Raw genomic sequence first — 27,882 nt, 5'->3', positions numbered from 1 at the left:
GATTCACATTATAGCATAAACCAGGCACACAACTGGCTGAGGATTCTGTTACATGAACAAGGGGTTTGTAACACTTAGAACTTTCCACTTAAACATAAAATTTGCAATCATGTTTCAGATAAGCCCCAAACTAATACTCCCTTACCCCTTTTCCAGGGAATACTAACTTTCTCAGTTGCTAGGTATGATTTTTTAAAAAGAGTCCATGATCAAATAATCTTGGAAAGCAATTGTTAATACAAAGTATAACAGTTTCTCTGTCTCTGTCTGTCTGCCTCCCTCTGCTATTTATATTAAGTAAAAAAATGCCACAAATTTCAAATGGAGCAAAAGAGCAAGGCTTTCTCTCACTCCTGCATTGCTCTACTCTGACTCATAAGTGGATTCTTTTGAAAGTGCTCCCAGAATCTTTAATATGAAAACATGCGTTGTGAATCATGAATTGGAAGACCTGATGTATTTTATTTTTATTTAAGAGAATATTTTTTTGTAAGGAACATATTCAACACCTCAAACAACATAGCTTGGAAAACATTGCTTTATTCTAATATTGAGTTATCTACTCGTAAAGATCAATTAATTGTTCTGCTTTATTCACCCTTGTTATATTTATGTCACACTGTCATGCATTGCAATTATCCAAATACAAGACTTTACTTCATTTCTAAGTTGGAAGATTTACAGGATTAGGGAAAAAGTATTAGAGTCTGTTATTTATATTGCTATCACAACTAGCATAATACTTGACCAATAAGATACTTCATAAATATCTGCTAAATTAAAATGAATTAATTATCCAAATGGCTTTTTCTCTTTTGAGGGTAGAAAAGAACAAGGAGGAAAGTGAGTGTGAGGAATATGGAAGGAATGATGCTGTTAGAAATCACAAAAACCACTAATTTTTTCTTGTAAAACTTAAAGTCACAACAGAATGACAAGGGAGTTTTTTAAAAAAAAGAGAAGCGCTTAAAATAGCTATTAAGTATACTGAGTCAAAGAATCATGAAGGAATGGAATTATTTCCTCATTTAGAATTATATGATTACCTTGTATTCTTAAGTTAGACTTATAACACCAGCGCCTAAATTTTAATGCCCCAAATGAGCTAAGTTTCTGGGTTTTCATTCAACAACTAACATTATCCAATCAATAGCTTCTTTACGGGTGTAATGACAGGGAAGCACAGTAAAGCTTTTTGTGTTTCTGTAGGATACACAGTTGCTTAATCTGATAAGAGCTCAGACTTTGCATCTGGTCATTTTATATTTCCTTTTACCAAAGTAAGGTGCAAAAGCCCTGCCCTACAGCATGCTTCTACTGCAATTAAGTGAGAGTATGAATGTGGTGGTAATACAGGCTGCAATCCAAATCAACTGTCAACACAAACCATTCAAGGCTGTGTTAGCTGAAACCTGGCTTAACCTTTGTCACTATGGACAGGGATGAACAGGACTGGTTCATAGGTAGAAGAAATGATTCCTCAGAAACACAAATAAAGTCGGTAAATTAAAGATGTAGGTCCTGGGCTTCCCTGGTGGCACAGTGGTTAAGAATCCACCTGCCAGTGCAGGGGACATGGGTTTGAGTCCTGGTCCGGGAAGATCCCACATGCCGCGGAGCAACTAAGCCCGTGCACCACAACTACTGAAGCCCGCGCGCCTAGAGCCCGTGCTCCAAAACAAGAGAAGCCACAGCAATAAGAAGCCCACGCACCGCAATGAAGAGTAGCCCCCACTCACCACAACTACAGAAAGCCCCTGCGCAGTAACAGAGACCCAATGCAACGAAAAATAAATAATAAATTTATTAGAAAAAAAAAGATGTAGGTCCTAAGAAAAGGATGTCTTTAGCTGGTCTCTTGCTTGATGGAAGATGCTGCAATGAAATTGACCCATGCTCAAAACTGTAAGGCTAGAAGATGTTAAAATGCGGAAGACTATGGGAGAAATCAGGACCAGCGGTGAATGGGGCTAGATGTGTTGAAAACCTGCAAAGAAAAGCCTGAAACACAATGTAAAGGGGAATCTGGGGTGTCTCCCACAAACAAGTCCCTTCCAGCTCAATGACTTCACGAAGCAGAGTGAGAGATGGTGGTCAGTACAATAATGATTTTTAACACAAGGAGAAATTAAAAATTCCAGAAATTACATTTTTCCAACATAAATGGCTTGCCTCCTATGTGCTAGGCAATGTAGGAAACTCTGAACTGTATTCCATAAATAAAAGGATTAAGGCACAACGCTGTCATTGTGGAATTCACATTCCACCAGGAGAGACGCACTCACGAAACAAAAAGCGATGCCACTGAGTGATGAGAGCAGTGGACGAAGGGTGTGTAAATGCTGTGGGAATATGGAGGGGAAGGGATTTTTCTTGGGAAGGGTGGGGGGAATAACCACAGAAAAGGACAGAGCAAGTGACGCTTGAACTGAGTCTCAGAGGTTTACCTCGCACATGGGGCCTGGGGTGGAGAAGGGCCTTCCGGGCAGAAAGAATCACGAGAGCATAGCGCAACGTGTTCAGGGAAGGCCAGGATAGGAGTGGCTACAGGGCAAGAAGGGAAGGAGGCAGGAGACAGTGGAATGACAGCCACTAGGTGACGAACGTCTTATAAGTCACTGGAGAGCTTGGGTATTATTCCACAGGCAAGGATAGGAGATTTTTATTCGGGGAAATTCCATGATCCAGACTCTATATGGGGAAAATAACTCAGATGAGTGATGAATGGAGGTAGAGGACAACGGAGACCGGGACGCTAGTGAGCAAGAAGATTCACCACATTCACAACATCGCTTTCAGAAACGACAGCCTGACTGACAAGGATATGGCTGCACAGCTCAGACAGGTTTCTTCTCAGACCTCCAAACAGTGAATAGTTTAGGCTATTAGCCTAACCTATGAGGAGCCTCACAGTTTAGGCTCCTAGGGAAATGGCCATAAAATGTGTCGTAAAAAGAAAGATAAATAATATTCCTAAAATTTAATTAATTTCCCTCTTTCATTTTGCCTGGTTTAATATTATGCTATACTCTTGAAAGGAACAGTCTAGACATTGTTCCATTAGTGTATTTCACTTTTATATCAAGCCTCACACTTTACTACTTTTATTTAGGGTAATGTACTTGTATATGGCATATTTATATCATTCTCACTTACTATTAAAAGCAATGTTATGTTTAGGTGTTGAGGATCAATAAGACTTCCATAATGTTTATACCATCATATCTTTTATGGCAAGCTCAGAATGTTTCAGGTTTATTTTTATAGGTGGTTTTTTACAAAACAATTTTATAGCCTTTACTCTGTCTTGGGTAAAAAACTGGTTTGCAAAAGTTCCTTGACCATGTTTGCAAAAAGTGTTAATGGGACTACACAGAAACATGGGAGAAACTTTGAGTAACTATTTAGGGTGAATGTTTTTGTCACTTGCATTGCATTTTCGTAATGTATACTAATTGTCATATGGAAACTTTAATGAAAGTTTTAAAATTTATTTTCCTTCCTTCCTTCCTTCCCCCTTCCTTTCTTCCTCCCTTCCTCCCTTCCTTTTTTTTTGCTGTGGAGGTGAAAATTACTTCCAGAAACATTCCATATCTTTGATACTCCTTTCCAATAATTGCAATTACTAAATGAAAAATCTGTGACTGCAGAAAGTAGGCCATAATATTTGATCTTTACCTTTTGTATCAAGTGAATAATTGTAATTAATATCGATATAACAAACAAGAACTCATGAGGTATAATTAGAATGTAAATTTTTTTTTTGGCCCATGATCCCTTTAAAACTTATTTAGGGTCAAACTCTTCTGCTCTCACTGGATGGAAAGATAAATGTCTTATGACTTTTATTATTTTTAGTTTTAAAATGTCTGTTTAAAAAAAGCTCTATATTTTAATTTAGGTTGTACCACATGAAAGTGCTGTATTTGTAGGTCAAAAAAGGATCAAATAGCAACAATTTCATATGGTTCAACCTAAACTAAAACAAAATCAATAAGACAAAATATCAAAGTTGATTTATAGTTAAATCTCTCCTCCCCCTACTAAAGCTTATGGGAGGTGAGAAGCCTGTAGTTGAGGAAAGGGCATGACGGGCTGTTTCTTTGTTTCTCTGCCCCTCTTCTCTCAGATTGCTGACTATAATATCTGACATCTCCACCGTTGGAGGGAGGGAAGATAAATACAGGGTACAGAAATTTGTACTTGACTGGTGCTGTCCTAAGATGGAGTAGGTGCTAACAGGTGTTATCTTTCTGGTGGGCTCTTTGGAGATCTCCCTTCACCTGCATCCTTGCCTGAGTGAATGCATCTCACTACTGTGGTCCCTAGGAATCAGGGATAGCTTCGGTTGTTCTGTGCAGAGGCCTCCACTTACTTCCAGGAGATTCTATGGACAGGAGCTAACTTGATTCCATAATGATCCATGGGAAACACATTCTTTGTACCGACAACTCTGGGTGTGAGGCCAATCCCACTGCCTTAACTCGCCCATCAGCAGCCAGACAGCTATCTTGCCCTTTAGATATTTCAGGCAGCAGTCAGACACTCATCAATTGCAAGTCCCAACTTTCATAGACACACACCAATCTCACTGTATGATCTCACTGAAGCCTTTCTCACTAGGCTCTTTCTACAGAGAAATCCGCTTCACAAATCCGTCAACTTCATTCTTAATGCTTTTATATTCTTGATATGGGAGAGGAGTTTAAAGAGTCCTGTATCTAGCTTGTAACTTTCCATCTTTGTATCTTCTTCTGGGTAGTATCTCTTGAAATTCATTTTTACATTTAAGTAGGGGAAGGAAAAATTCCAGAAGTTAATTCTGCCAATCTTAGGGCAGGATTGGGTGCCTCAATTGAAAATAAACAAAAACAAAAGACAAAAAAAAAAACCCTTATTTAAACTATGTTATCAATAAATCAGGAAAAAAAATGATTGTTAAAATAAATTGTCTATGTTTTTCGAGAGAATTACTGTAAGACCACATGAAAGAAAAGCATACATTTTAGTACGTATTTCTTTGAAGTGAAAGTATCTTTCCAAATTTCTATGAAGGAATTTCTTGTCTGACTCCACTGAAGGAAGGTCAAATTTAAAGGGTATTTAAATGTGTTGTACATAAAACACTATTAAATACAGTTTAGCAAAAGTGATGGCTTAGTAAATGTCCTTCTCAATCCTTTTTGTTTAGAGGGTTACTTATGAAAGTAGTCATTAATACAACTTAAACCAACATAGAAAAAGATTAGAAATGACTAAAGTATAAACCCTAAAGCCTAATATATAAATAATATACTTAAAAGAATACTAAAATGCCAGTTATAGAAAAAATCTCATTAAATATTCACCTATCAGAGAAAAATACAAAAATACATTCATTATGATACACACATTTATTCAACAGGTGCTCATTAAAGGGCCACTATGTCACAGCAAAGCACTGGGCTGGCCACTGACAAGGATAAAAAGAGACATAAAGCTTCAGTCTTGAGGTCCCTGTAATCTGGACAGTGCAGCAAAGCACAGACACACACACCACACACATCAATTTAATAATGCATTTAATCCCCTGTTCCTCAAATTTAACCTATTTAAGAATCATGTGGGTCGCTTACTTAAAACGCAGGCTCTGTAGCCCCACCCTCAGAGATGCTGATTCTTAATGTCTGGGGTACAGTCCAAGTACCTCTGGGATTAAGAAGGAGGAATTCCACGAGCCACATCTGGAGAAACACTGCTTTTTACAGAGGCTCCATGAAGGCAGTGGCCGCATCTGTCTATTCTCCACAATTATCCAAGCCCTCACACAGAGCCTGGTACATAGTAAATCCTCAGGAAAAACAAGTGAATAAATGAATGAATGAGTCTGGCTAAGCTCCATAATGAATGACACAAGCAAAATGTGACATAAAAACTCAGCAATTTAAGCAGCTCCTCTGCAGATGCTACAAATGACTCAGCGCACAGGGCTGCATTCTGAAATCTTCCTCTTTGAGGAATGGGGTCATGGAACCAAGGAAATGTGACCTGACTCTTCTCAGAGTAAGTTTGTGTCCCTCTCATTCACTGGCAGCATCTAGACCCCAGGGATCGTCCCCATTCCTCTGAATAGAGCCACTGTTTCCTCCCAGAAAGACATAAAACTCCACGAAGCCCACTCTGGAAGGCTGGAATTCCACTGGTGCTGGACAGAATAGCTCCTCTATTGGGACTCTCACTACTGAAATGTAAAATTAATTATAGTTCTCATAGATGGAAACATCAAACTGCAGCAGAATGGGTTGAGTATATAAGCAATTGATTGTTAGCTATTTCTTTACAAAACTGAGCCACGGGCACAGATCTCCACTGAAACAGTGATTATTCCTCTAAAACAGCCTTGTAGGTTTGCTTCCTGAAGCTGTGGAGAAACTTCAAACATGTCACAGCTGCACTAATTTCCACAAATAGCTACAAAAACATTAATTTTTATAGTGTAATAGATAAATTTAAAAGTAAAATCAAATATTCAGATGACTAAAAAAGAATACACATTTTAAAATATTCCAAGACTGTCATTAGCTTTGGAAAGAAAGGATTGGATAAGAAGGTAAAATGAGGTGGATAAAACAGGTGGAAAGGAGGAAAATTCATTGTGGGGAACGTGTTGAGAGAGGGGAGACCTGTGATCAGCAGTTTGAATTTAGGTATGTCAGGGCAGGCAACAGAGCACCAAGAGTCCTGGACTGCTTCCAACCAGGGGGCTGGCCGAGGAGGCACAGGGACAAAGGACTAGAGACCACTGTTTAGGGACATCAGATGGCACCTGCTCTGAAACTTCTCTAGTAGCAGAGGTCTCAGAAAGGAAAGACAGCTGCACTGCAGTTGGACAGCTGTGTGTTCAAATCTGCCATCAACAAGCAAGAGCCACTGCACAAGTCACTTAGCTTCTCAGGTCCCCTCCATCAATTGAGATTTGGGGCTAAATGACCTCTAAGACCCCTTCCAGCTATAATTTTATGGCTCTAGAAATCTTATTGACCAAGGAGAGAAAGGATAAGGGAAGAGAGGAAAGGAAGAAGGGAGAGAAGTTCTCAGAAGGGAAAAAAAGGGGTCCATGTGGAACATGTACAAAAAGGAGAAGCAGGTCACCATTCTGAGTGGTCTTCTAAAGGATGCAGGCCACCTGATGCCCTGTGGCAAGAAGAAGGATAATATCCTCTCCAAACTTCCAGCAATCCACTTGGGAAGATGACTGCAGATAAGAAGCTTGCATCGAGGAAAACTGACATTTTGTGATATGATTATAAGAAAAGTACAATTTCCTATGATAATTTTACTCTGATTTCAAGAAGTTCCCTGTTGTCCACTAGGATATACACAGAATTTCCCCTCACCTAGCTCTCTAAAGAGATCCATTCAACCTTGGAATACAGCCATATGACATTTCACTTTGAAGTTTGAGTTCTAATTTGCAATTTTCAACTACCATCCTTTTGGGAAAATGTATGATATATATATATATATATATATATATATATATTATAAAATATATATGTTTTAAATATGTGTTATATAAATATATATTATAAAATAAAATTGTTATATAGTTAAAATAAACATAAAGGTATAAAAATATATATATACACAGATATAAAAATAGAAAATATAAATATACAGATACATGTATGTATATGTACATATGCATGATGTAATATATGTATGTGTGTGTATACATAGGTATACACACACATACATATATGTGTATATAGATGTGTCTATTTATATCCCATTTTTTTTTTTTTTTTTTTTTTGCGGTACACAGGCCTCTCACTGTTGTGGCCTCTCCCGTTGCGGTGCACAGGCTCCGGACGCGCAGGCTCAGCGGCCATGGCTCACGGGCCCAGCCGCTCCGCGGCATGTGGGATCGTCCCAGACCGGGGCACGAAGCCGTGTCCCCTGCATCGGCAGGCGGACTCTCAACCACTGCGCCACCAGGGAAGCCCATATATCCCAATTTTAATGCAGGTGTGACAAATATTAATGCAGTCATACAACTTTTTCAGTGTCCCAGAAATTCTTCCAAGAGTAGAGCTCTCAGAGAAAAAGAAAAGAACACTGGACTGCGTGTACAGCCCAGTCGTCTCCTGAGGTCCCCAGACTCTGCAGCAGCCATTTTTGACTCTGATTCTAGTGTTAATTCCTACCCTCAAGGCACTGGCCTCACTTTGACATTTAATTTTCCTATTATCCATTGCGTCTTATCCATATTTTAAGCCATGTGGCCATATAATATTAATGAACGTTAGACTGATTAAACCGAAACTCACTGTCTAAAGTGAAAGAGCCATGTGAGAAGTTCCACTTTATTTAGTGGCAATAAAGGGGGATGTGTTTAGAAACAGAGACTCACGGGGAGAAAAATACCCAATTATTCAACTTACTGCAGCTAAAGCCTGGAGCATTTGCTTTTTACTTAAGAAAAGAAATGATTAAATATAGGGGAAAATAGACTTACAGCAGTATCCTGTGGCCGATTCCTAATTTATCTGTACAACAGGAGAAAAGACACTATGATGGCATATCAGAATAGTTTCTACAAATTCTGAAACCCTGCTCTGATATTACCAAAGGTGGCTATGCTTATTTCATAATTAAGAATTAAATTATGATTTTATAGATATCTATAGGGGATATTTTCTCAGAGCATTGAAAATGCAGCTTTCATAATACTTTCTGCTTAGAAAATAAACAGCCTGCCAGTAACGTGCAGCAATAAGAACAGGGATATGGAATACAAAGCTCATCCTAAATTTTAGCTTTATTGATTAATTTATTTTCAGAAGAATTTGTCATTAAAACTCCATGCATTTGTATCTTTAGGACAACAGAAATCAAAACATGAAGCCTTACCTGTGTCTGTTTAGGACCAATATCCATTCTTTCAAGAAGGTCATTTAAAAAAGCTGTAACACTTTCCCAGGGGTAAATACTGTTGGAACCATCCAGCACTATGACTATGTCCAGCTGAGTGCTGCATTCTGCAAGAAAAAGATTCAATCGTGCAAATTTGGTGTCTATCTTTAGAGGTATATGAAATGTTTTCGCAGCTAAAAGGAACTCATTTTAAAAGATGAACTGATATCCTACAAAGTGGACACATTACTTTTAAAATCAGAAAAAAGAGTTTTTTAAATCAGAAGAAGAGTGATAAGAAATACTCTTTGCATTCAGTAACAATTGGTTTGGGATTCACATCAAGTGAAACCCATACCTACTTAATTTTAATTAACACTGTCTGAGTTATCTTTGGAAATTTTCTCAATATGAATTCTCTATACAGTTCTCATTCTGTGTATATTTCAAATGAGGTTACTTTTCTCAAAGAAACTCACCCTTTAAATAAAAACAATGTGACAGCTTTAGCTCTGATGTTTAGACATGACTCTGTAAAGGTTATTTACACTAATATCAATTCCAAAATAGCAGTGAGGTTTGGTTATATATTGGCAAAGCAAACATTTACCTAAATTGGTAATGCTGGTAGCCGAGAAAATACTTCAAGCTTTTTGGTATGCTCCCGTGTATATATATGTCTCATTCATTGCTTACTCTTTTCAAACACTGCACAAACATTGCATAAAATCTGTACCTTGTACAGGGGCAATGGAGTTCACGACTTGAAATGTGGGGCTGACATCAGAACAGATTCCCGTTGTGTAATGCAAATGTCCACATCTATAGGCATATAAGGGCCCGCATGCCTTTTAAAAAATTAAAAAAATTAAAGTCATAAGATTAAAAATTATATAACAGATTTTATAAAGATTTGTAATATAATTCTTGGTTCATTAACTATCTTGACTCTTCCTTTTCTTACCAGAAACCCTCCATTTGGGTTGGTGACTAAAGTTGATCCAAATGTCATATTCTCCTTTACTTCTGTGACATTGGGAATTGATGTATTAACTAAAAATAGAAGAAACATTTATGATGGTGGAAAACAAAGTAAAATTAAGTGTCTTCTCATTAAAACATTCTGGCTTTTGTCTCAGAAACTTTGTCTGGATCACTGTCTCACATACTTTTGCTGAACTGTAAACTATCAGGGCAATGAGAACATGGGATAGCTTTTCACATATTTTTGCTAATTGAAATAAATAAAATATTTAGTCTCATAATATTGTAGATGCAAAGTAAACTTATACAATCATCCAACATGTTACATCTACATGTTATATATGACCAATGATGAAACATGATTTCTGGCAGGAAGAAGGAAAATGGGTAGAAGGCCAGAAAAGAAAACTCAAACACAAGATTTTGACCATTAGTTTCACCATCACAGGGACATCAGGAGGGTTACAAAGAAAACTGGAGCAAGATTAGAGCAGTGGTCAGGAAGTTTGGGTAAAGACACAATGAAGGGACTACATCTGACAGAACAAATAAGAATGTTGAGCCCTAAAGCATGCCAACCTGGCAAAAAGAAGTTCCACTCACTCACAATAAAAAAGAAGAAGAAAAAAAGATTGGACAGGAAAGGCAAAAGCTTCTAAACCCTGCTTAGCAGAGCACTAAAATAATTCAAAGTGGCAAAACTCAAGTTCAAGAAAGATTTGTCTCACTGTTCATCCCTAGAAGTTTTTCTTACCTTAAGATTACATGTAGATTTAATGGAATGGAAGCAGAGATTCCTGAAAGGTCACAATCACCTCCTAATCTGAGCATTGGTCTTTGTCCCAGAATCCAATCTGGTTTACTTTAAAAGCATCTGGAACTGGTCTTGAATAATCTAGATTAGAATTTTTTATACTACCGTTGACACAGGATGAGCATTCCTGGGACATGAGAGACTACAGCAGAAACTTCCGTACTGTTCTCAGTGTAGCCAACATCTTCACACTAATATAAAAACTCTATTCCAGTTTCCAGTAATGGAGGAGTTGCTCTTATCGGAACAACTCTTCTGCAAATAACAACTATAAGCTCTAGGAAAAGGGAAAAAAAATGTATGAAACAACCGTCTGAAGGCACTGGAAAGCAACCAAGAGCAGGCAGAAACTGGAAGGGAGTCTATACTTGTAAGAAGAGATTAGAACTGGATGAGTTTCCTGTTTTTGTGTTTGTTTGTTTTCCCCTAAGGGAAGGCCTGAGTCAGTGGCTAAACCTCAGATAGACCTCACAGTCTTCCTGTCTAGAAGAAACAGAGGACAGAGAATGGGGCAATGACAGCAGTGCCAAGTGAAGGGGGGGGGGGGTATCTTGGAAAGTAGAGCCACAAAAGGAGAGTTTGAGTATATACAGATATTCTTTCCAAACATCTGAATGACCTGAACTGTACATGTGCAGGGTAAACTTCACACAGCCCAGCTAAAAAATTAGAAGAATTGAATAGAGATTTTAACTGCTTCCCGCTGTTGTTTGGAAACTGAGTTCAGCCAAGTAAATTGCCTGCTAAAACTAAAAGTTAAGACTTTTCAAAGGCACATAACAGATCTAGAATCTCCACACTTAAAACTCAAGAGTTTAATCCAGGATACAATAAAAAATTAATAAACATAAGAAGAAACAGGAAAATATGACCTAAGGTATATTTGGAAGGTATATTTGGAAGGTATATTTGAAAGGTAATAAATGGAAAGCGATGTTGAGATATTACAGATGTTGGAATTATCAGGCAAGACATATTAAAGTAGCTATGCTCTTGAATGTAAAGAAAAAATGCTCATAATAAACAAGTAGGAAATTGAAAAAAAGGAGAACTGAAAAATACAATATCTTAAATAAACCTGAAGAGGATGAGTCATTTCCATGGTACTTAATATTGCACAGAACACTGACAGGTTTCCAATTCCTGGATAGTTCTAGTAGGAATTTTCTAGTCCTGTTCTAACTATGCTGATACTTTTATCAAAGACATACATTTCAATATAAATTTACCTTTTGCAATTCTCTTTTTAAAATTTAAATTTCTATTTCTCATGTTATTTTCTTTAAAAAAAAACAAACACTGTTAAATTTTGTGGAGGAAATGGGATGGATAGGTTTATTTAGAGGAGTTCTTTTTATGTTACCACTGGTTTCACAAAGGATTCTGAACAATGGAGGTGGTTACAAGTTACAAAACTAGTAAGACCTTCTATATATATAGATATTCTATGATGAATTTCTAAAGCAAATGAAGGGCAGAAGGCATCAAAATGCCATTTTATGTAAATCTGAATAATAAAATGGAAGAATGTTTATAGATTCCTTCTAATCTTTTCCTGAGTTGGTTGAAATTCACTTTCAGTGAGAATGCTGGGCATAATTTAGGATCAGACTTTTTTTTTTTTTTTTTTTTTTTTGCGGTACGCGAGCCTCTCGCTGCCGCGGCCTCTCCCGTTGCAGAGCACAGGCTCCGGACGCGCAGGCTCAGCGGCCATGGCTCACGGGCCCAGCCGCTCCACGTCATGTGGGATCTTCCCGGACCGGGGCACAAACCCGTGTCCCTTGCATCGGCAGGCGGACTCTCAACCACTGCGCTACCAGGGAAGCCCCAGACTTTAATATTTTGACTTTACATACCTGGAAGATCCAACTTTATGCAAGGTAATGATTCACCTCTCCCAACTGGACACTTATAGACATCTCCAGTTCTGTTCTTGGGTTGTCCAACTAAAGGAGAACCAACAAGCACCCTGGAAATTAAATAACTCAATTAATATTTTTGAATAATGAGAAACATTTTATTTCTGTATGACTAGTTCTAAGACAATTGACAGTAGTTCCCATAGACATAATTAGATAGCCATCCTCAGTTAGTAACTTAATGTTATCTAAAATAAGCAGAGTGTCTTCTTCAAATTGCAGATTGATTTAAATTAAAAAACAGTAAAATATATAGGAGAGAGACTTGAGAATATTTTATTTTCTTGTATTATATGTTACTTTAACACATTTTTTTTTATTTGGGGGCTGAAATCATAATTATTGTTTAAACCTGCTGCTGTGTTAATTTACAAAACACACATGGAAGTATAAATGACTTTTTCCCACGAGGAATTGATAATGTCATAGAGAGGTCAGGAAATATAAACATTATATCATAAGGTTTAATGTTAGTATATACTAGTTTGTAGGCACTTAAAATAAGGATAGTTATGAGACTGAGGTTTAAAATCACTTATTTTTTTTTAGACAGAAGTATGAAATCACTCTAATAATAATTAATGGAAAAAATGTAATCATGATTTATTTTAGTCCTAGCAAGCCATTTAACAAGGTTTCCTATAATATCTTCAGGAACAGGATGGGTGAATGTGGTTGAATGTTAAGGTACTTGTTGGGATCCACAGCTGCTGATTCATTGCTGGCTAAACAGCTATATCCAAACACACTGATTACTAATATGTATAAAATGGATAACTAATAAGAACATGCTGTATAAAAAATTAAATTAAATTAAATTAAAAAAAAAAACAAAGACACATTACTAGCAACCAAAGGACTCTAATTATATACCATAAGACTGCACTTGGGATTGACTTAGCCTATATCTTTGTTAATGACTTAAGTGAAGACACAGAAAGCATAAAGGTACTCATCAAGTAAATCAAAATACCAATTTGGGCATTCAGAAGTGTCAACATTCTGGAACAAGAAACTTGAACTAGTAAAGTTTAATAAGAACCTATGTAAATAACTTCACTTAACTGTGTACTATTATCTACATCAGTACAGAATGTGGGAAACCTGACTTAATAGAAGTTCGTGTGAAAAAGTCATGGAGGATTTGGTTGACAGCAAGAAAACATGAGCCAACAGTGTATTTTAGTGCCAAAAATGGTAATGGTAATGTGACCTTAGGCATCATTGCTAGAAATAGATGCCCTGGTCAAGGAAAGTGATAGCCCCTCTGTGCTCTGCACTGTCGGGCCATGTCTGGAATCTCCAAATGAAGAGGGACATAGGCACAATGGAATGTATTTAGGAGACTATGACTCAGATAGTTAAGATTCTGGTAATTTTGTCAGACCAGAGATGCTTGAGGGAAAGTTGAGGACGTTTAGCATGGAGAAAAAAATGTCTGAAGGAGAGTTGAAAGGTTGTGAAGGAGTGCAGGTGGATTGGGCATTCCTTTTAAAAATTTTCAAAATTTGAAAGTTTGTCATATTGAAAAGGGATGGGATTTATTTTGTGTAAGTCCTTTGGACAAAGCTAGTATTATGGAAGTAAGTTTTACAACAATTGCAAATACTGAATTGTTGAACAGACTGCCTAAAACATAGTTGTGATATAATGCCTTTGCAAAGCCATTTCTGATATACATAAATAACCATAAAAATGTTCAAACCCCTTGACGCATAATTCTTCTGGGAATCTATCCTAAAAAAAAGACCTAAATTAAAGGAAACAAGCTTAATGCATAAAGATATAATACTTATAGTGGTATATATAATCATGAAAGTTTAAAAGAAGTGTGATCAACAGCAAGACTAATTAATTATTGTAGGTTCATTCCATAGAATATTGTGCAGTCATAAAAAAATAGTTAATAAGACTGCATGGTAGGATAAAAAATTAGTTATGACCTAATTTAAAGTAAAAACCTACCTAATTTGTTGAAAACCTATGACAATTTGAAGTGAAAGATACCAAATTATATTCAATGTACTTATTATAACAGCAATGATAAAAACAGCCAGCATTTATTGAATTTATACCATGTGCAGAACACTGTTTTAAGTGTTTTCCATGTCCTAAGTAATTTAATCCTCTCCATAAAATATAGCATGAACTTTGGTGCCAGACTTCATGAGTTCAAATCATGGTTTTACCCTTTACTTAGCTGTATGGTTTAGGACAAGCCAGTTATCCTCTGTGCTTTAGTTCCTTCATCTGTAAAATGGAAATAATAAGAGTAGCTACCTGACACGATCATCATGAACATTAAATGAGCTAATGTATATAGAATGCTTAGTACAGTATTTGGCTTATAACATGTGCTATCTAAGTGTTCGTTCTTTTTATTATTATATACATATTTTCAGATGATGGACAACTCTATCTATGTAGAACATAGATTAAAAGGGAGTACACCAAAAAACAAATTCTATTAAGGAAATTATGGTTAGGCTTTAAGGTTTTCTTCCCCAATTTTTCAAAACCTTTTGTAATGTGATTGATTAAACAAGCTTTATAGTTAAAACAGTTTGGAGAAAAGTAGTGGATATGTTATTAAAGTATTTAAGTTGAGACTAGACAGATTGATTAATGTTTATTAAGAAAATCCTACATGCTCAGCATTAATGCCAGGCACTGGGAATATAAAATGGATAAAACACAATTTTTTTTTTTTTTTTTAGGTTGTCTTTTCTTTTTTTTTTTTTTTTTTTTTTTAAACATCTTTATTGGGGTATAATTGCTTTACAATGGTGTGTTAGTTTCTGCTTTATAACAAAGTGAATCAGCTATACATATACATATGTTCCCATATGTCTTCCCTCTTGCGTCTCCCTCCCTCCCACTCTCCCCATCCCACACTTCCAGGCTGTCACAAAGCACCGAGCTAATATCCCTGTGCCTTGCGGCTGCTTCCCCCCAGCTATCTACCTTACTACGTTTGTTAGTGTGTATATGTCCGAAAACACAATTTTTAAGGTTGCTTAAAACTTAGGGGAGAAGCAAAAATATAAATGTACTATTACTATATTGAATAGTTCTGAACTTGGCGCAGTTTCAGCAAAGTCTTAGAAGCAAGAAGGGATGCACATGGCTCTTTCGGTAAGTTCAAGTAACTCAGGGTAGCTGGAGTGGAACTTGAGTCTGGCAAGGTAAGTAGGGTCCAGATCACATATGTTCTTACAGTGCACTTTAAGAACTTTGGATTTATTGTATGGAGGGGAGAGTTGGGAACTATTGAAGCTTTTAAAGAGGGATGTGGGACTTCCTGGTGGTCCACTGGTAAAGAATCCACCTTCCAATGCAGGGGACACAGGTTCGATCCCTGGTCAGGGAACTAAGATCCTACATGCCGTGGGGCAACTAAGCCCGCGCACTGCAACTACTGAGCTTGTGCACCTAACTGGAGCCCACATGCCGCAAACTCCAGGCCTCCAAAGACCCTTCCAATTCTAAGAGTCCATCGTCTGAATAGAACAAATTATAAGTGTATGGAGGAGTACTAATTAGCTGGAAAACATGAACCATTAACTGGGGAAAATCTAGAACAATCTATAAAAAAGTGAGTTCTGAACAGTATGTTAATAATAAAGTTATTAGGTTATAAGGCAGGAGAGAAGAGAGATCACAGATATCCCAGGCAAAAATGTGGAAACAGGAGCATGAGGGCTGAAAATGGAAGGTAATGAGGAAGTATGGGTGACTGGAACACAGCATAAAGCTTCTGTATAACCTAGAGTAGGAAGGTTGAGACTGGCAAGCAGTAGACTTTGAAGGAAAGGTTCTGGAATTTATATTTGAACTCTAGGCCAATAGAAACCTCTAGAGTATGATGATAATTGGAAATAACCTGATATAGCAACTGGAGCCATGGCCTATTGTATATTCTGGATAAGTAAAGCCTGGGGTGTGAGAACTCAGAAAACGGTAGAGTGTAGTAGGCTAGGACTGAGACAGGGAGTTTGAGAGTTGGGATCAGTGATAAAGAATGGGTAAGCAGGACACAGGACGTAGGATATAAAACAAATTTGTGTATTTCTGACATCAAACATGCAACTCTGGAATATATCCCACCCCTTAATCCTAAGAAAGCCTCACTTTTCCCAAGCTGCATAAAAATGACAAGATCCTAGAAGAATATCAGCATAGAGTTTATGGAATTTTAGGAATCTTCAGTATTCTCAAGCCCCACTATCTTGCTCTATTTCTTCTCACAGCACTTATTACATTCTGACATATAACCTACCTGTTTAAGTTTATTATTTGTTTTTTGTTTGTCCATCCCCAATAGAATATAAACTCCACAACAGCAGGAATTTTCACCTATTCATTCACTCATATATCCTGAGTGACTATAACAGAGCCAGATATAAAAATCAGCATTCGATAAATATTTATTGAATGAATAAATTATGACTGCATCAAATGCTCTAAGAATCTGAATAAGGAATACCTGGTCATTCATGTGACCAGCTAAGAGGTCCTAATTGTGAAGTCTTTTTTTTTTTCACTTTAGAGGCTGGATATTTTGCTTAAGCAGAATACCATATATGCCTTTGGGTGACACAGCAGGCATTTCCACAGGTCAAGGTTGTAGAGAATCCTTGCTGTTATAGGAGCAAACTGGCTGAAGGCATAAGGCTGGGGTTCCACATCCTGGCCCTGTCACACTCGCTGTGTTAAACCTTTGGCAATTCATTCTCTGAGTCTCAGTTTCCTGTCTAGAAAATGAGGATAACAGTCATATTCACTCAAACACACAGGGTCAAGGTGAAGACCCAAAGCACATTGTTTCATGAACGATGGATATTGTTACTTTAAACTTTAATGCAAGTTTGCTTTAACTCGTTAAATTTTATTTATATTAAATTTCTGCTTTTTATATGATATTATTGCAATGATTTGTATGCAGATTGAGGATTAAAGAATGTTCTGGGTCTCATTATTGATCACTAGAGAAACACCTGATGAACTCAAAGATCATCAAAGTGAGAGAAACACTTCTTCTCCATGAAAAAGCTCCAAATATAATAAAATTTAATAAACTGAGAAATGCTTCCTATTCATAATAGTTATTTTTGTCAATATGACTGCTATTATATTAATTTGAAGGGTAGCTGGCCTCTGACTGCTCTGTTTCATATTTATATGTTTTTCTTCTGTAAAAGATAGTTTCCTGGAGATTGTTGTCTCATATTTACATTATTTCTTTTCACCTAACTCTTTCCTGGTCTCCAAGCCAAAGTCTATATCAGAGTGCCAAGTACCTCCTGCCAGGCATTAAAAAACAAAAAAACAACAGAGTAAGTGTTTGGTCATCTTAGAGAATGAAGTTATACAGTGGCCCTATGAGCTGTTGTGCTTTTCAGTCATGAAAGGTAGAGGGGTAGAAATGAGATGAACCAAAGAACTGACATTTGGCAAAGAGGAAATTTCAACTTCAAAAGATGTTATAAGCAATTTAAAATAAACTTTATATTAAAATATGTGAGAGAAAATTTGATAAAACTTTAAAAAAGTCTTTTCACCCCAAGCTTGAATAGGCTTTATTTAAAACACACATACATTGGGCATCAGTCACTCGAGCCCACTAGTAAACCTTACCTGGCACAAAGCAGGGTCCTCTAGGGTAAAGGCATGAAGCCAGTACATTTTGATATATATTGGGTTGGGGATTGGCTAGGGAAGTATTTGCATCACGAGAATCTATTTTGAAAAGACAGGCCCACTGAAGTCACCGAAGCCCCTAAGAATGGATGCTTAGATAGCACTCAGAGGGGTGGGTGCACATGCTGGAAGGAAGGAAGCAAAGAACAACAAAGAGTGGAAAGTCCCACACCAGCATCTCATTTTTTTCCCATCTGGCAGAGCCCTGCTGTACTGGTGATAACAACTAACTCTGGAAGGCTGCTCAATGCTGAGCACATTTGAGTTTCTTCTCTTCAAAGCAAAATTATTAAACCAATTGTATTCTTTGTGACTCTTCTGAACCACGTTGCAGTTACTTGGATGCTCCAGCTCATGCTAATCATGATGAACAACAGCTGAATTTAATCAGAAGTATAATGTGTTCTGCTACTGAAAAAACATGTGGCTTCTGAGCCAAAGATATAAAGTAGGTTGTACTCCACAGGAAACTTCTGAAACATAAAGGGGGGCATAGGCCGCCTTTTCTGTTAACTGTTTATTCTTTCCAAAGATTTAAACTAATGCTTTTCAAATACACAGACTGCACTTGTTATGGGTCAACAAGTACTCCTTTACGAATACTTCAGCAAGATGTAAGATGGGTCAGGATGATTTTAAAAAAAAAAAATTTTTTTTTTTAATTAAAAAAAAATCTCCAGATTCCCACCTCTGGAGAAAATTAAATGACAAAATTCATGTTCTCCCAAATATATCAATTATTTCATAGTCCATTTCTTAAAGTAAGTCTGCATCCTGATTTTATAAACACAGAATATCCAAACATATTACTAAAATTTATTTTGCATGACCAGTGCCTGGATCTCTTTAGAATGGTATGTTGCTACCATGCCATCCTTAAAGATTTGGACATTTAGATTTTTGTACTTTATTTACTTTTAAATTCAATTGACCACACTGTTTTTGTTTCCCTGATTTTTCACACCTTTTCCATAAAATCATTGTAAATTTGGAATATCAGAATGGAATCAAAGTATCTGATATCCATATATACATTCAAATGCTCACAAACTCTCACACACATATTAAAATGTAAAGTATTATATGCCAGATACAGTTATTATCAACATTTGCTTTTTAATATAGTTCTAATAAGGACAACAGTCCTAGACTGGGAGTGCAGAGACTTGAGCCCTATTTTCTGCTCTGGCCCCAAGTAGTTATATTTCCCTAGGGGAGTCACTTTAAAACAACAACAACAACAACGGGGCTTCCCTGGTGGCGCAGAGGTTGAGAGTCCACCTGCCGATGCAGGGGACACGGGTTCGCGCCCCGGTCTGGGAATATACCACATGCCACGGAGCGGCTGGGCCCCTGAGCCATGGCTGTTGAGCCTGCGCGTCCGGAGCCTGTGCTCCGCAACGGGAGAGGCCGCAACAGTGAGAGGCCCGCATACCATAAAAAAACCAAAAAACAAAACACTTTATTGAAGTATGAAAGACATACACAAAGTTGTACCAATTTAATGTATACAACTTGATGAGTTTGGAGATAAGTATACATCCTTAAAACCATCACCACAATCTATGCCATAAACATATCCATCACCTCCAAAAGTTTCCTCCTGCTTTCTTTAGTAGTGGTTGTTGTTATTTATTATTATTATTTTGTGATAAGAACACAACTTAAGATCTACCTTCTTAACAAATTTTAAGTGTACAACACAGTATTGCTAACTATAGGCACTGTGCTGTATAGTAAATCTCTAGGATTTATTCATCTTTTTTAACTGAAACTTTGTACCCTTTGACTAATGTTTCCTTGTTTTCCCCTCCTCTGAACCCCTGGTAACCACCATTCTATGCTCTGCTTTTATGAGTCTGACTATTTTAGGTTCCTCATGTAAGTGGAGTCATGTGGTATCTGTCCTGCATCAGGCTTATCTCACTTAGCAAGACGTCCCCCAGGTTCATCCATGTTGTCTCAAATGGAAAATTTTTCCTCTTTTTTTAAGGCAGAATAATATTCTACTGTATGTATATAACATATTTTTAAATTCTATTCATCTGACAATGGACATTTTAGATGGCTTTCAAGTCTTGGTTATTGTGAATAATGCTGCAGTGAACATGTGAATAATGCAGATATCTGAGATCTTGATTTCAATTCCTTTTGATATTTACCCAGAACTGGGTAGCTCTATTTTCAGTTCTTTTGAGGAACCTCTATATTGTTTTCCATAGTGGCTGCACCAATTTACTGTCCCACTAACGTGTACAAACGTTCCCTTTTCTCCACATACTTGCCAACACTTTGTTTTGATAATAGTTATGAGAGAGTCACTTTTAACCTTACTTTTTTATGTGTTTTGTTTTTTCATCAATGAGGACAGGAAGTTAAACTAGATTCAGTTGTTCAGCCAACTGAGTGGAGTGCATTACTGAGTGCATATTATGCTTAAGGTCCTGTGCCGGATGCTGGGCAATGCGCAGGGCTGCAAGCGGGAACCAAAACCAGTTCTTGCTTTCTAAGCATGTCCCCTGATACATTAACTTCTCCCTCTTTCTGTTTTCCATTTTGAAGTTTCCAAGTACCTAGACATTACCTTGAACTCAAGCTGTTTAAAACCATACTCATCAACTTCCTGATAAAACTGATTTTCCTTTCTTGTACATTTGTCTCTGAATGACTACCCACTTCCCGGTAATCCAGTGTAGACATTTTGGAATGTGTTTGACACCTCCTACACCTTCATTTGCCATTCCCAGACTTCCGCTAAGATTTAATTATTCACCTACATTTATCTTGGGTACACTATTCTTTCACTGCAGTTCGCCCTCCTTGTCCAGGCCTCATTGTTTAAGCAGATTGCTGTCCTTGCTTGCCTATGGATTTCCCCGATTTCAGGCACGCCTTTCTCCAATCCAATCTATACATAATTTCCTAAACTAAGTTTCATAAAACAACCTATAATGGCTTCTCAGTACCCTCTACTTAGGTACAAGCTCCTTTGTCTGGCTTTTAAGATCTTTCCCCTCTATCATCCCAATGTCAGATCTGTTTGCTTACCAACACTCTCACTTATCCTCAGGTCTATGCCCTTGTTTATGTAGCTTCCCAGCTTAGAGTGACATCTCTTATGTTATTGAAAGGTAAGTCATCTTTCAAGATTCAGCTTAAGAATCAAGCATCACTTCCTCCTTCTTGAATTGAAGAAATCGTGTGGGTGCACTAAAGTTCCAAGAGGAAGTATGAATGCCTTCTTACTCTACTAAGATCCATTCAGATAATTCAGGGTTTCTGATAGCAGACTGCCCTAAAATCAGAGACATGACTGGATGAGGGAGGAAGCTTACAGGCTTTCCTCACTATCAGAGAATGAAAACCAGACTTTCATAAAATCTGCTAACAATACAGTCATCCCTCGGCATCCGTGGGGGATTGGTGTCAGGCCCCCCAGTGGCTACAAAACTTCGCATATGCTCAAGTCCCTTATATAAAACGGCCTGGTACAGTCCGCCCACCGCAACTCTGGTACCATGGTTGGTTTAATCAGCGAATGCGAAACCTGTGAATAGGAAGGGCTGACTGTTATTTGACTATTCTTTTTTTTTTTTTTTTTTTTTTTTTTTTTGCGGTACGTGGGCCTCTCACTGTTGTGGCCTCTCCCATTGCGGAGCACAGGCTCCGGACGCGCAGGCTCAGCGGCCGTGGCTCACGGGCCCAGCTGCTCCGCGGCATGTGGGATCTTCCCGGACCGGGGCACGAACCCGCGTCCCCTGCATCGGCAGGCGGACTCTCAACCACTGTGCCACCAGGGAAGCCCTTGACTATTCTTTAAAAAGACAGTTCATTTTAAGTAGGTGGTTTAAGACTTTAAGTTTTGCTATTCCTCTTTAAAATTTATGTAACTATTAGTAATAAGTGAAAATTCACGGTAATATGTGTTTTATGTAAAAGTTAAGCTTTTTAAGAAAAACATGCACTGAGTGTCAGTCTATTCTAGCTTATGCACAAAGAGAAGCTTGACCAGTTGGCCCACTCACATTATTCTCCCAGAGGTAGAACTCCCTGAATTGCAGACATAATGCCTAAAAGAATAAAATTGGTGTCTAGAGGGGTGACTTTATCCATTTAACCTTAAAAAAGGAGGTGGGTGGTAAAGTGAGAGCATAGGATTGAAAGACAGAGGATATAAAAACTCATACTCTATTATTAGATGTCTTATCTGAGATATTTATAGGGAGAGAAGAAGAGTGAAGCACCTCCACAAATTTTAGTTTATACCCAGGATACAATATCTGTACTTGAAAAATGTGAGAACTCAAATTCTTACTTTGATACTATTTAGAGGATTATTGTCAAATTAAGCAAGTCTAGCAGGTAAAGTGAAATATCAAAAAGTCACATCCTTTCATCTGTGAAATATAGTAGAGAGATAGCTCACTGTTTTCCAAATAGATATAGATCCATTTTTGTTTGTATTACTGTAGTCACTAGAAAAATGGGCTTGTTTAGTTACTAAACTGAAGCAAAGTTTAACTCCTGTTCTCTTTTTCTACAAGGTCCAATTAAAAAAAAAGACTCCCTAAAAATTATGTTAAATATAAAGCAAAAGAACTCTAATAATTCTGTATAATTTTCAAAAGTTAAATATGCTTTAAAAAAAACATACTAAAGTGAACTTAACCAATATTAAAGGGTTTTTAAAGTGTATAAAAGAAATTCAGTAAGGTTCATTATAAGTAATAGACCAAACTCAGTAGGTCAGTAAAGCACCAAAAATATAAGCCCAATATTATATTATGGAAGTGATCTCATCTGCCTCCCAATACCTCCTGCTGAATTTCAGCCATGCTAAAATGAGAACAATTAAAGAACTCTTGCCAGAATAACATACTTACAAAACAATGACTATTTTGGATAAGGATCTTCCCTGAGGTCAACCCAGGTTTCAACAGAATCACTAACCATGTCTTTTAATATTGCCAAGGAATTTTTCCTTTTTCACTTTTTCAGTTTCCATTACCAAATGATTAGACTGCATTTCCTACCATAAACGATTCATTCTAAGTCTCATTCATAAAACGAACTGTAACCAAATAATATTTTCCATTACCTTGTAAGAAAACTAAACAACAACAACAAAACCCATTAACTTACCATTTTCCTTCTGCATTTTCATATTGTTGAACAGTATATCCAAACATGTCCTCCACTGGGCCGCTGAAAGTCAATGAGTTTTTCACATCAACATTGAATGATATGCAGAAGCCTAGAACTTTAAGAGGGAAAACAAAGTCCAGTTACACAGAGTTAACTAAGATTCCACTATGTTTTGAATTATGAAGGCATTCTTGAGGTTACCATTCAAAGCTGAGCGCTTATTAAAAAGAGCAATGACGCTCAAAGAATGGGAACAAGAAAGGTCTGCAATGTTAACTGTATTACTGACTGGAAATCAACATAATGACTTTGAAGAACATAGGTATTAACATTCAAACAAAATCCCATAGTAATTCAGTATCTGTACCCTTCCCAGAACTAAAGATTTCAGAATGTGTGGGAAGGAGCTGGCAGAAACTCATGCTCACACATGACTAATGCAGTCACAGATAATTTTCCAGTAGTGATCCCTACAGCAAACCATGGCCACTATGAAATGTAAACAGCTTCATTTTCCTGTTTTGACAACGGAGGATACAAGCATCACCATTTAAGCCTCGAGAGGTAGCTTTCTCCTTGCTGCTACGAAAGGGAAGGCAAGCTGACTGTTTCCACCCAGAGCTGGCTTATGCAGGCTCGAGATTTGCTCTGCTTCCCTCTCTGAATCAAGCAGTGGGTGGAAGCTTATACTTAGCACTGACGTCTCCTTCTAGTGTTGTTGGTGGTGACAGCCTCATAGGTTGAGAGGCTAATCTGTTGAGATTAAATTAGATGATATATCTAAAGAGTTTACTCAATGTCTGGCACACACTACATATTCACTGAGGGTTAAATCTCTTCAATTTCTTTGTAGTTCAGGTAATGGAAATCTTTTATAGGTGAGACTCTCTCCTGAAAGTGTTCTGGATGGTGCCAAATTCCATCTCTGGTACTGGTTTTTAAAGCATACTTGGGAAGTTCCAAAGTATTCCCCTCCTAGATGTAACTAAAAATTCTTCCCAAAGAGTACGCCCTTATAAAATCACACAGCATCATAAGATATATTCAGAGGTGATTAAATTCACTCTCCTCTGTTAAAACCATGATATACAGCTACGTGTAAACAGAAAAAAATTTCTTTCCTTATTCACTGTAAACTCTGCCATAAGAACAGTCTAAATTCAGACTCCAATTCATTCCATGCTCTAATTAATAACCTTCAAATTTTGGTAACAATATTAAATGCATATTTGATGCACAAAATTTTACATAACTTAGAGAAAATTATTCTTCATAAAAAGATACTTCTGTATACCTACTTATAAAGTCTTCCTTTGATCTCCCCACCTGGAAATACTCTTTTAACTACTAAGCCCTCTTCTTTTACTTTTTAAAAAATCCCTCAGAGAAATAATTATTAAATACTACCTATGTTGTAGTTACCTGTGTAGATTTTTTTTTCCCCTAGATTGGAAAATTCTTAAAGGCAGGGACTCTCTTACTCATCTTCCTTATCCTTCCTCAAAATCTAGTACAGCTCCTTGTACATAGATGGGCAATAACATATTCAAAGAATGAAAGATAATACATTGAAGGAGATAGTGGGCCAGTGGTATATAGAAGTGAACTGGAAACTATTTCATCTTAGTTAAGGAAGACTTCATGGAGCTGGAAATTTTAAGTTAGATTTTTAAGGAGAGGGAGAGATACAACTTTGCAGTGAGAGGAAAATATGTCCCAAGGATTTGGGAGAGTCTCTGCAAGTAATAAGATACAGAACGGGACAAATATGGTTGCAAGATCATGGAGAGATTTGCCTGGCTGGCGTGGAAGATGCAGAAAAAGAATGGATGGGTAGCAGAAGTCTGTTTATGTACATTTCCTGTTCATTCTTCAAGGATGATGGAGAACAGCTGGTTACCATCTTCTGCATAATGGCCTTTCATATATTTGAAGACAGTTTTAAACACTGTTCACTCTCTACTCCAAACTAAATAGTACATGTTCCTACTCTTTCCTCACAGTTTTTTTTGAACACTTTCAACAGATTATTTTTGATACCAGAGATACACAAAACAGTACTTCTACAGCAGGATTTCTCAACTTTGGCACTACTGACATTTTGGGTCAGGAAATTCTTTGTTACCAGGGGATACCCTATGCATTGTAGGGTGTTTGACAACATCTGTGGCCCTAGCCATGTGATGTTAGCAGCCCCTCTGAGTTGTGAAGATCTAAAATGTCTCCAGACACTGCCAATTTACCCTAGGGCTAAAATCACCCAGAGTTGAAAACCACTGTATTATAGATAAACAGCAGGAAACCACCACCAATGATTTTGTTGAAGAAGGTGCCTGAAAACCAACTGTGGCCTGCAGACCAGCAGCAACTGCATCACCTGGGAGCTTGTGAGGGATCCAGAATCTCAGGCCCTCCCCAGATTTCCTGAATCAGTATCTACATCGCAACAAGTTCCCCAGAGAACCAGACTCCTGTTAAAGTCTGAGAAGTACAGTTCTGTAATATGGCACTCCTCTCTCATAATGTTGATGCAGGTAACAGAATTTACCTAAATTAAAACTACTCACCATACTTTAGACATAAGGGGGAAGTTGACCCTTTAATCAGGGTCAACTTCACCCCTCTTGAAGGGTTTTCCCAGAACTTCATCATCTTTAATATATGCTTTCCCAAAGGGCATTCATGGTGCTCCTCAACATAAGACCAAGAGCTTTTGGTTTCCTATTTGGGGCCTGTTTGTTTATTCTACATGTTGTGTGGAATGTCTGCGGGTGGGTGCTGCACTTTTTTTCATTTCCTGTCCTCAGAATTCCACAGGCAATTTGCCCAAAGTGGTTGTAAATCAGCCTCTTTCATGTTTTCTAAGGCACCAAGGAGCCTGAAGCACAGGAGATGACATAAATAAAAAAGGTTTACATCTTGTTCTTTTGATTTAAAGGAGTACATAAACAGTAAAAGCAGCTTCTCATAACTTTTAGTTCAATGTTCATGTTGTTATATTAAGTTGTCTTGGAACTTTATGTACCGGAAGTAAAGCAAAATCATACTTATTCTTTTTTTTTTTGTCATACTTATTCTTAATCAAAGTTAAAAAAAAAAAAAGAGCAAACAGACCGAGGTGGCTTTAGGGGGCAACATAGGGTGAAAATGTTGGGAAACACAGACAATAATCAGATGTCAAAAGTAAATCCTGGAGAACGGAGCCCGCGTTTCCGCAGAGCTGGAATTCCCAGCTCGGGGTCTCTTCCCTCCGCCGTCACGGAACTTCCCCGGAGCCCGAGGGGAGGGCGGCCTCACTGAGGCTGCCGACTCTGGAGGGGCCCCAGTGGCCGAAGCCGCGACAATCGTGGGGACGGCGGGCCGGATCACTCATCCTGGGGTGAGCCAGCTGCCATGTCATGAGGACACTCAAGCAGCCCTAAGGAGAGATCCATGTGGCAAGAAACTGAGGCCTCCAACTGCAGGCACGTTATATTGGTGATGATGGGTGCCATGTGAGATATGACTTCATTAAACAGAATAGGTTCATCAGCGGTGCTGCAGAAGGCATTGTTTCATCTTTTCCATGGCTAATATTCGATTGTGTACATGTACCACTTCTTCTTTGTCCATTCATCTGTACATAGACATTTTGCTTGCATACATGTCTCGCTATTATACACCAGACATACATCTACATGTGGAACAACTCCTTCAGAACACCTACTGAACGCTGGCAGAAGACCTCAGACCTCCCAAAAGGCAAGGAAGTCCCCACGTACCTCAGTAGGGAAAAAGAAAAAAGAGTAAACAGAGACAAAAGAATAGGGATGGGACCTGCACCAGCGGGAGGGAGCTGTGAAGGAGGAAAAGTTTCCACACATTTGGAAGCCCCTTCGCGGGCGGAGACTGCGGGTGGCGGAAGCTTCGGAGCCGCGGAGGAGAGCGCAGCAACAGGGGTGCGGGAGGCAAAGCAGAGAGATTCCAGCACAGAGGATCGGTGCTGACCGGCACTCACCAGCCGGAGAGGCTTGTCTGCTCACCCTTCGGTCAGAGCGCAGGGAGAGGACTGGGGTTGGCGGCATGAATACAGCCTGCAAGGGGTTAGTGCATCACCGGGAGGGAGTCCAGAGAAAAGTCTGGACCTGCCAAAAAGGCAAGAGACATTTTTCTTCCCTCTTTGTTTCCTGGTGCGTGAGGAGAGGAGTTAAGAGCGCTGCTTAAAGGAGCTCCAGAGACGGGCGCAAGCCGCGGTAATCAGCACGGACCCTAGAGATGGTCATGAGACGCTAAGGCCGCTGCTGCCGCCACAAAGAAGCCTGTGTGCGAGAACAGGTCACTATCCACACCTCCCTTCCGGGGAGCCTGTGCAGCCCGCCACTGCCAGGGTCCCAGGATCCAGGGACAACTTCCCCGGGAGAACGCATGGCGCGCCTCAGGCTGGTG

At 38.2% G+C, this 27,882-nt stretch overlaps 1 protein-coding gene across 1 annotated transcript in view; it reads right to left on the bottom strand.

Annotated features, from left to right (window-relative positions):
* ITGA1 (integrin subunit alpha 1) overlaps positions 1–27,521 on the bottom strand; it is a 105,896-nt gene extending 78,375 nt beyond the window's left edge. The window contains exons 1-6 of the mRNA XM_065873644.1: positions 27,455–27,521; positions 23,455–23,572; positions 12,550–12,662; positions 9,860–9,948; positions 9,632–9,743; positions 8,893–9,020 (exon numbers count right to left, since the gene is read on the bottom strand). Of these exons, the coding sequence (XP_065729716.1) occupies positions 8,893–9,020; positions 9,632–9,743; positions 9,860–9,948; positions 12,550–12,662; positions 23,455–23,572; positions 27,455–27,521 (627 nt within the window). The remainder of the gene's footprint in view (positions 1–8,892; positions 9,021–9,631; positions 9,744–9,859; positions 9,949–12,549; positions 12,663–23,454; positions 23,573–27,454) is intronic.
* Between the last annotated feature and the right edge of the window lie 361 nt (positions 27,522–27,882).

This window comes from Phocoena phocoena, chromosome 3 (assembly GCF_963924675.1).
Source record: "Phocoena phocoena chromosome 3, mPhoPho1.1, whole genome shotgun sequence".
Classification (NCBI taxonomy): domain Eukaryota; kingdom Metazoa; phylum Chordata; class Mammalia; order Artiodactyla; family Phocoenidae; genus Phocoena; species Phocoena phocoena.
Note: the sequence above shows the minus strand (reverse complement) of the source record. Positions and strands in the feature narration are given on the sequence as shown.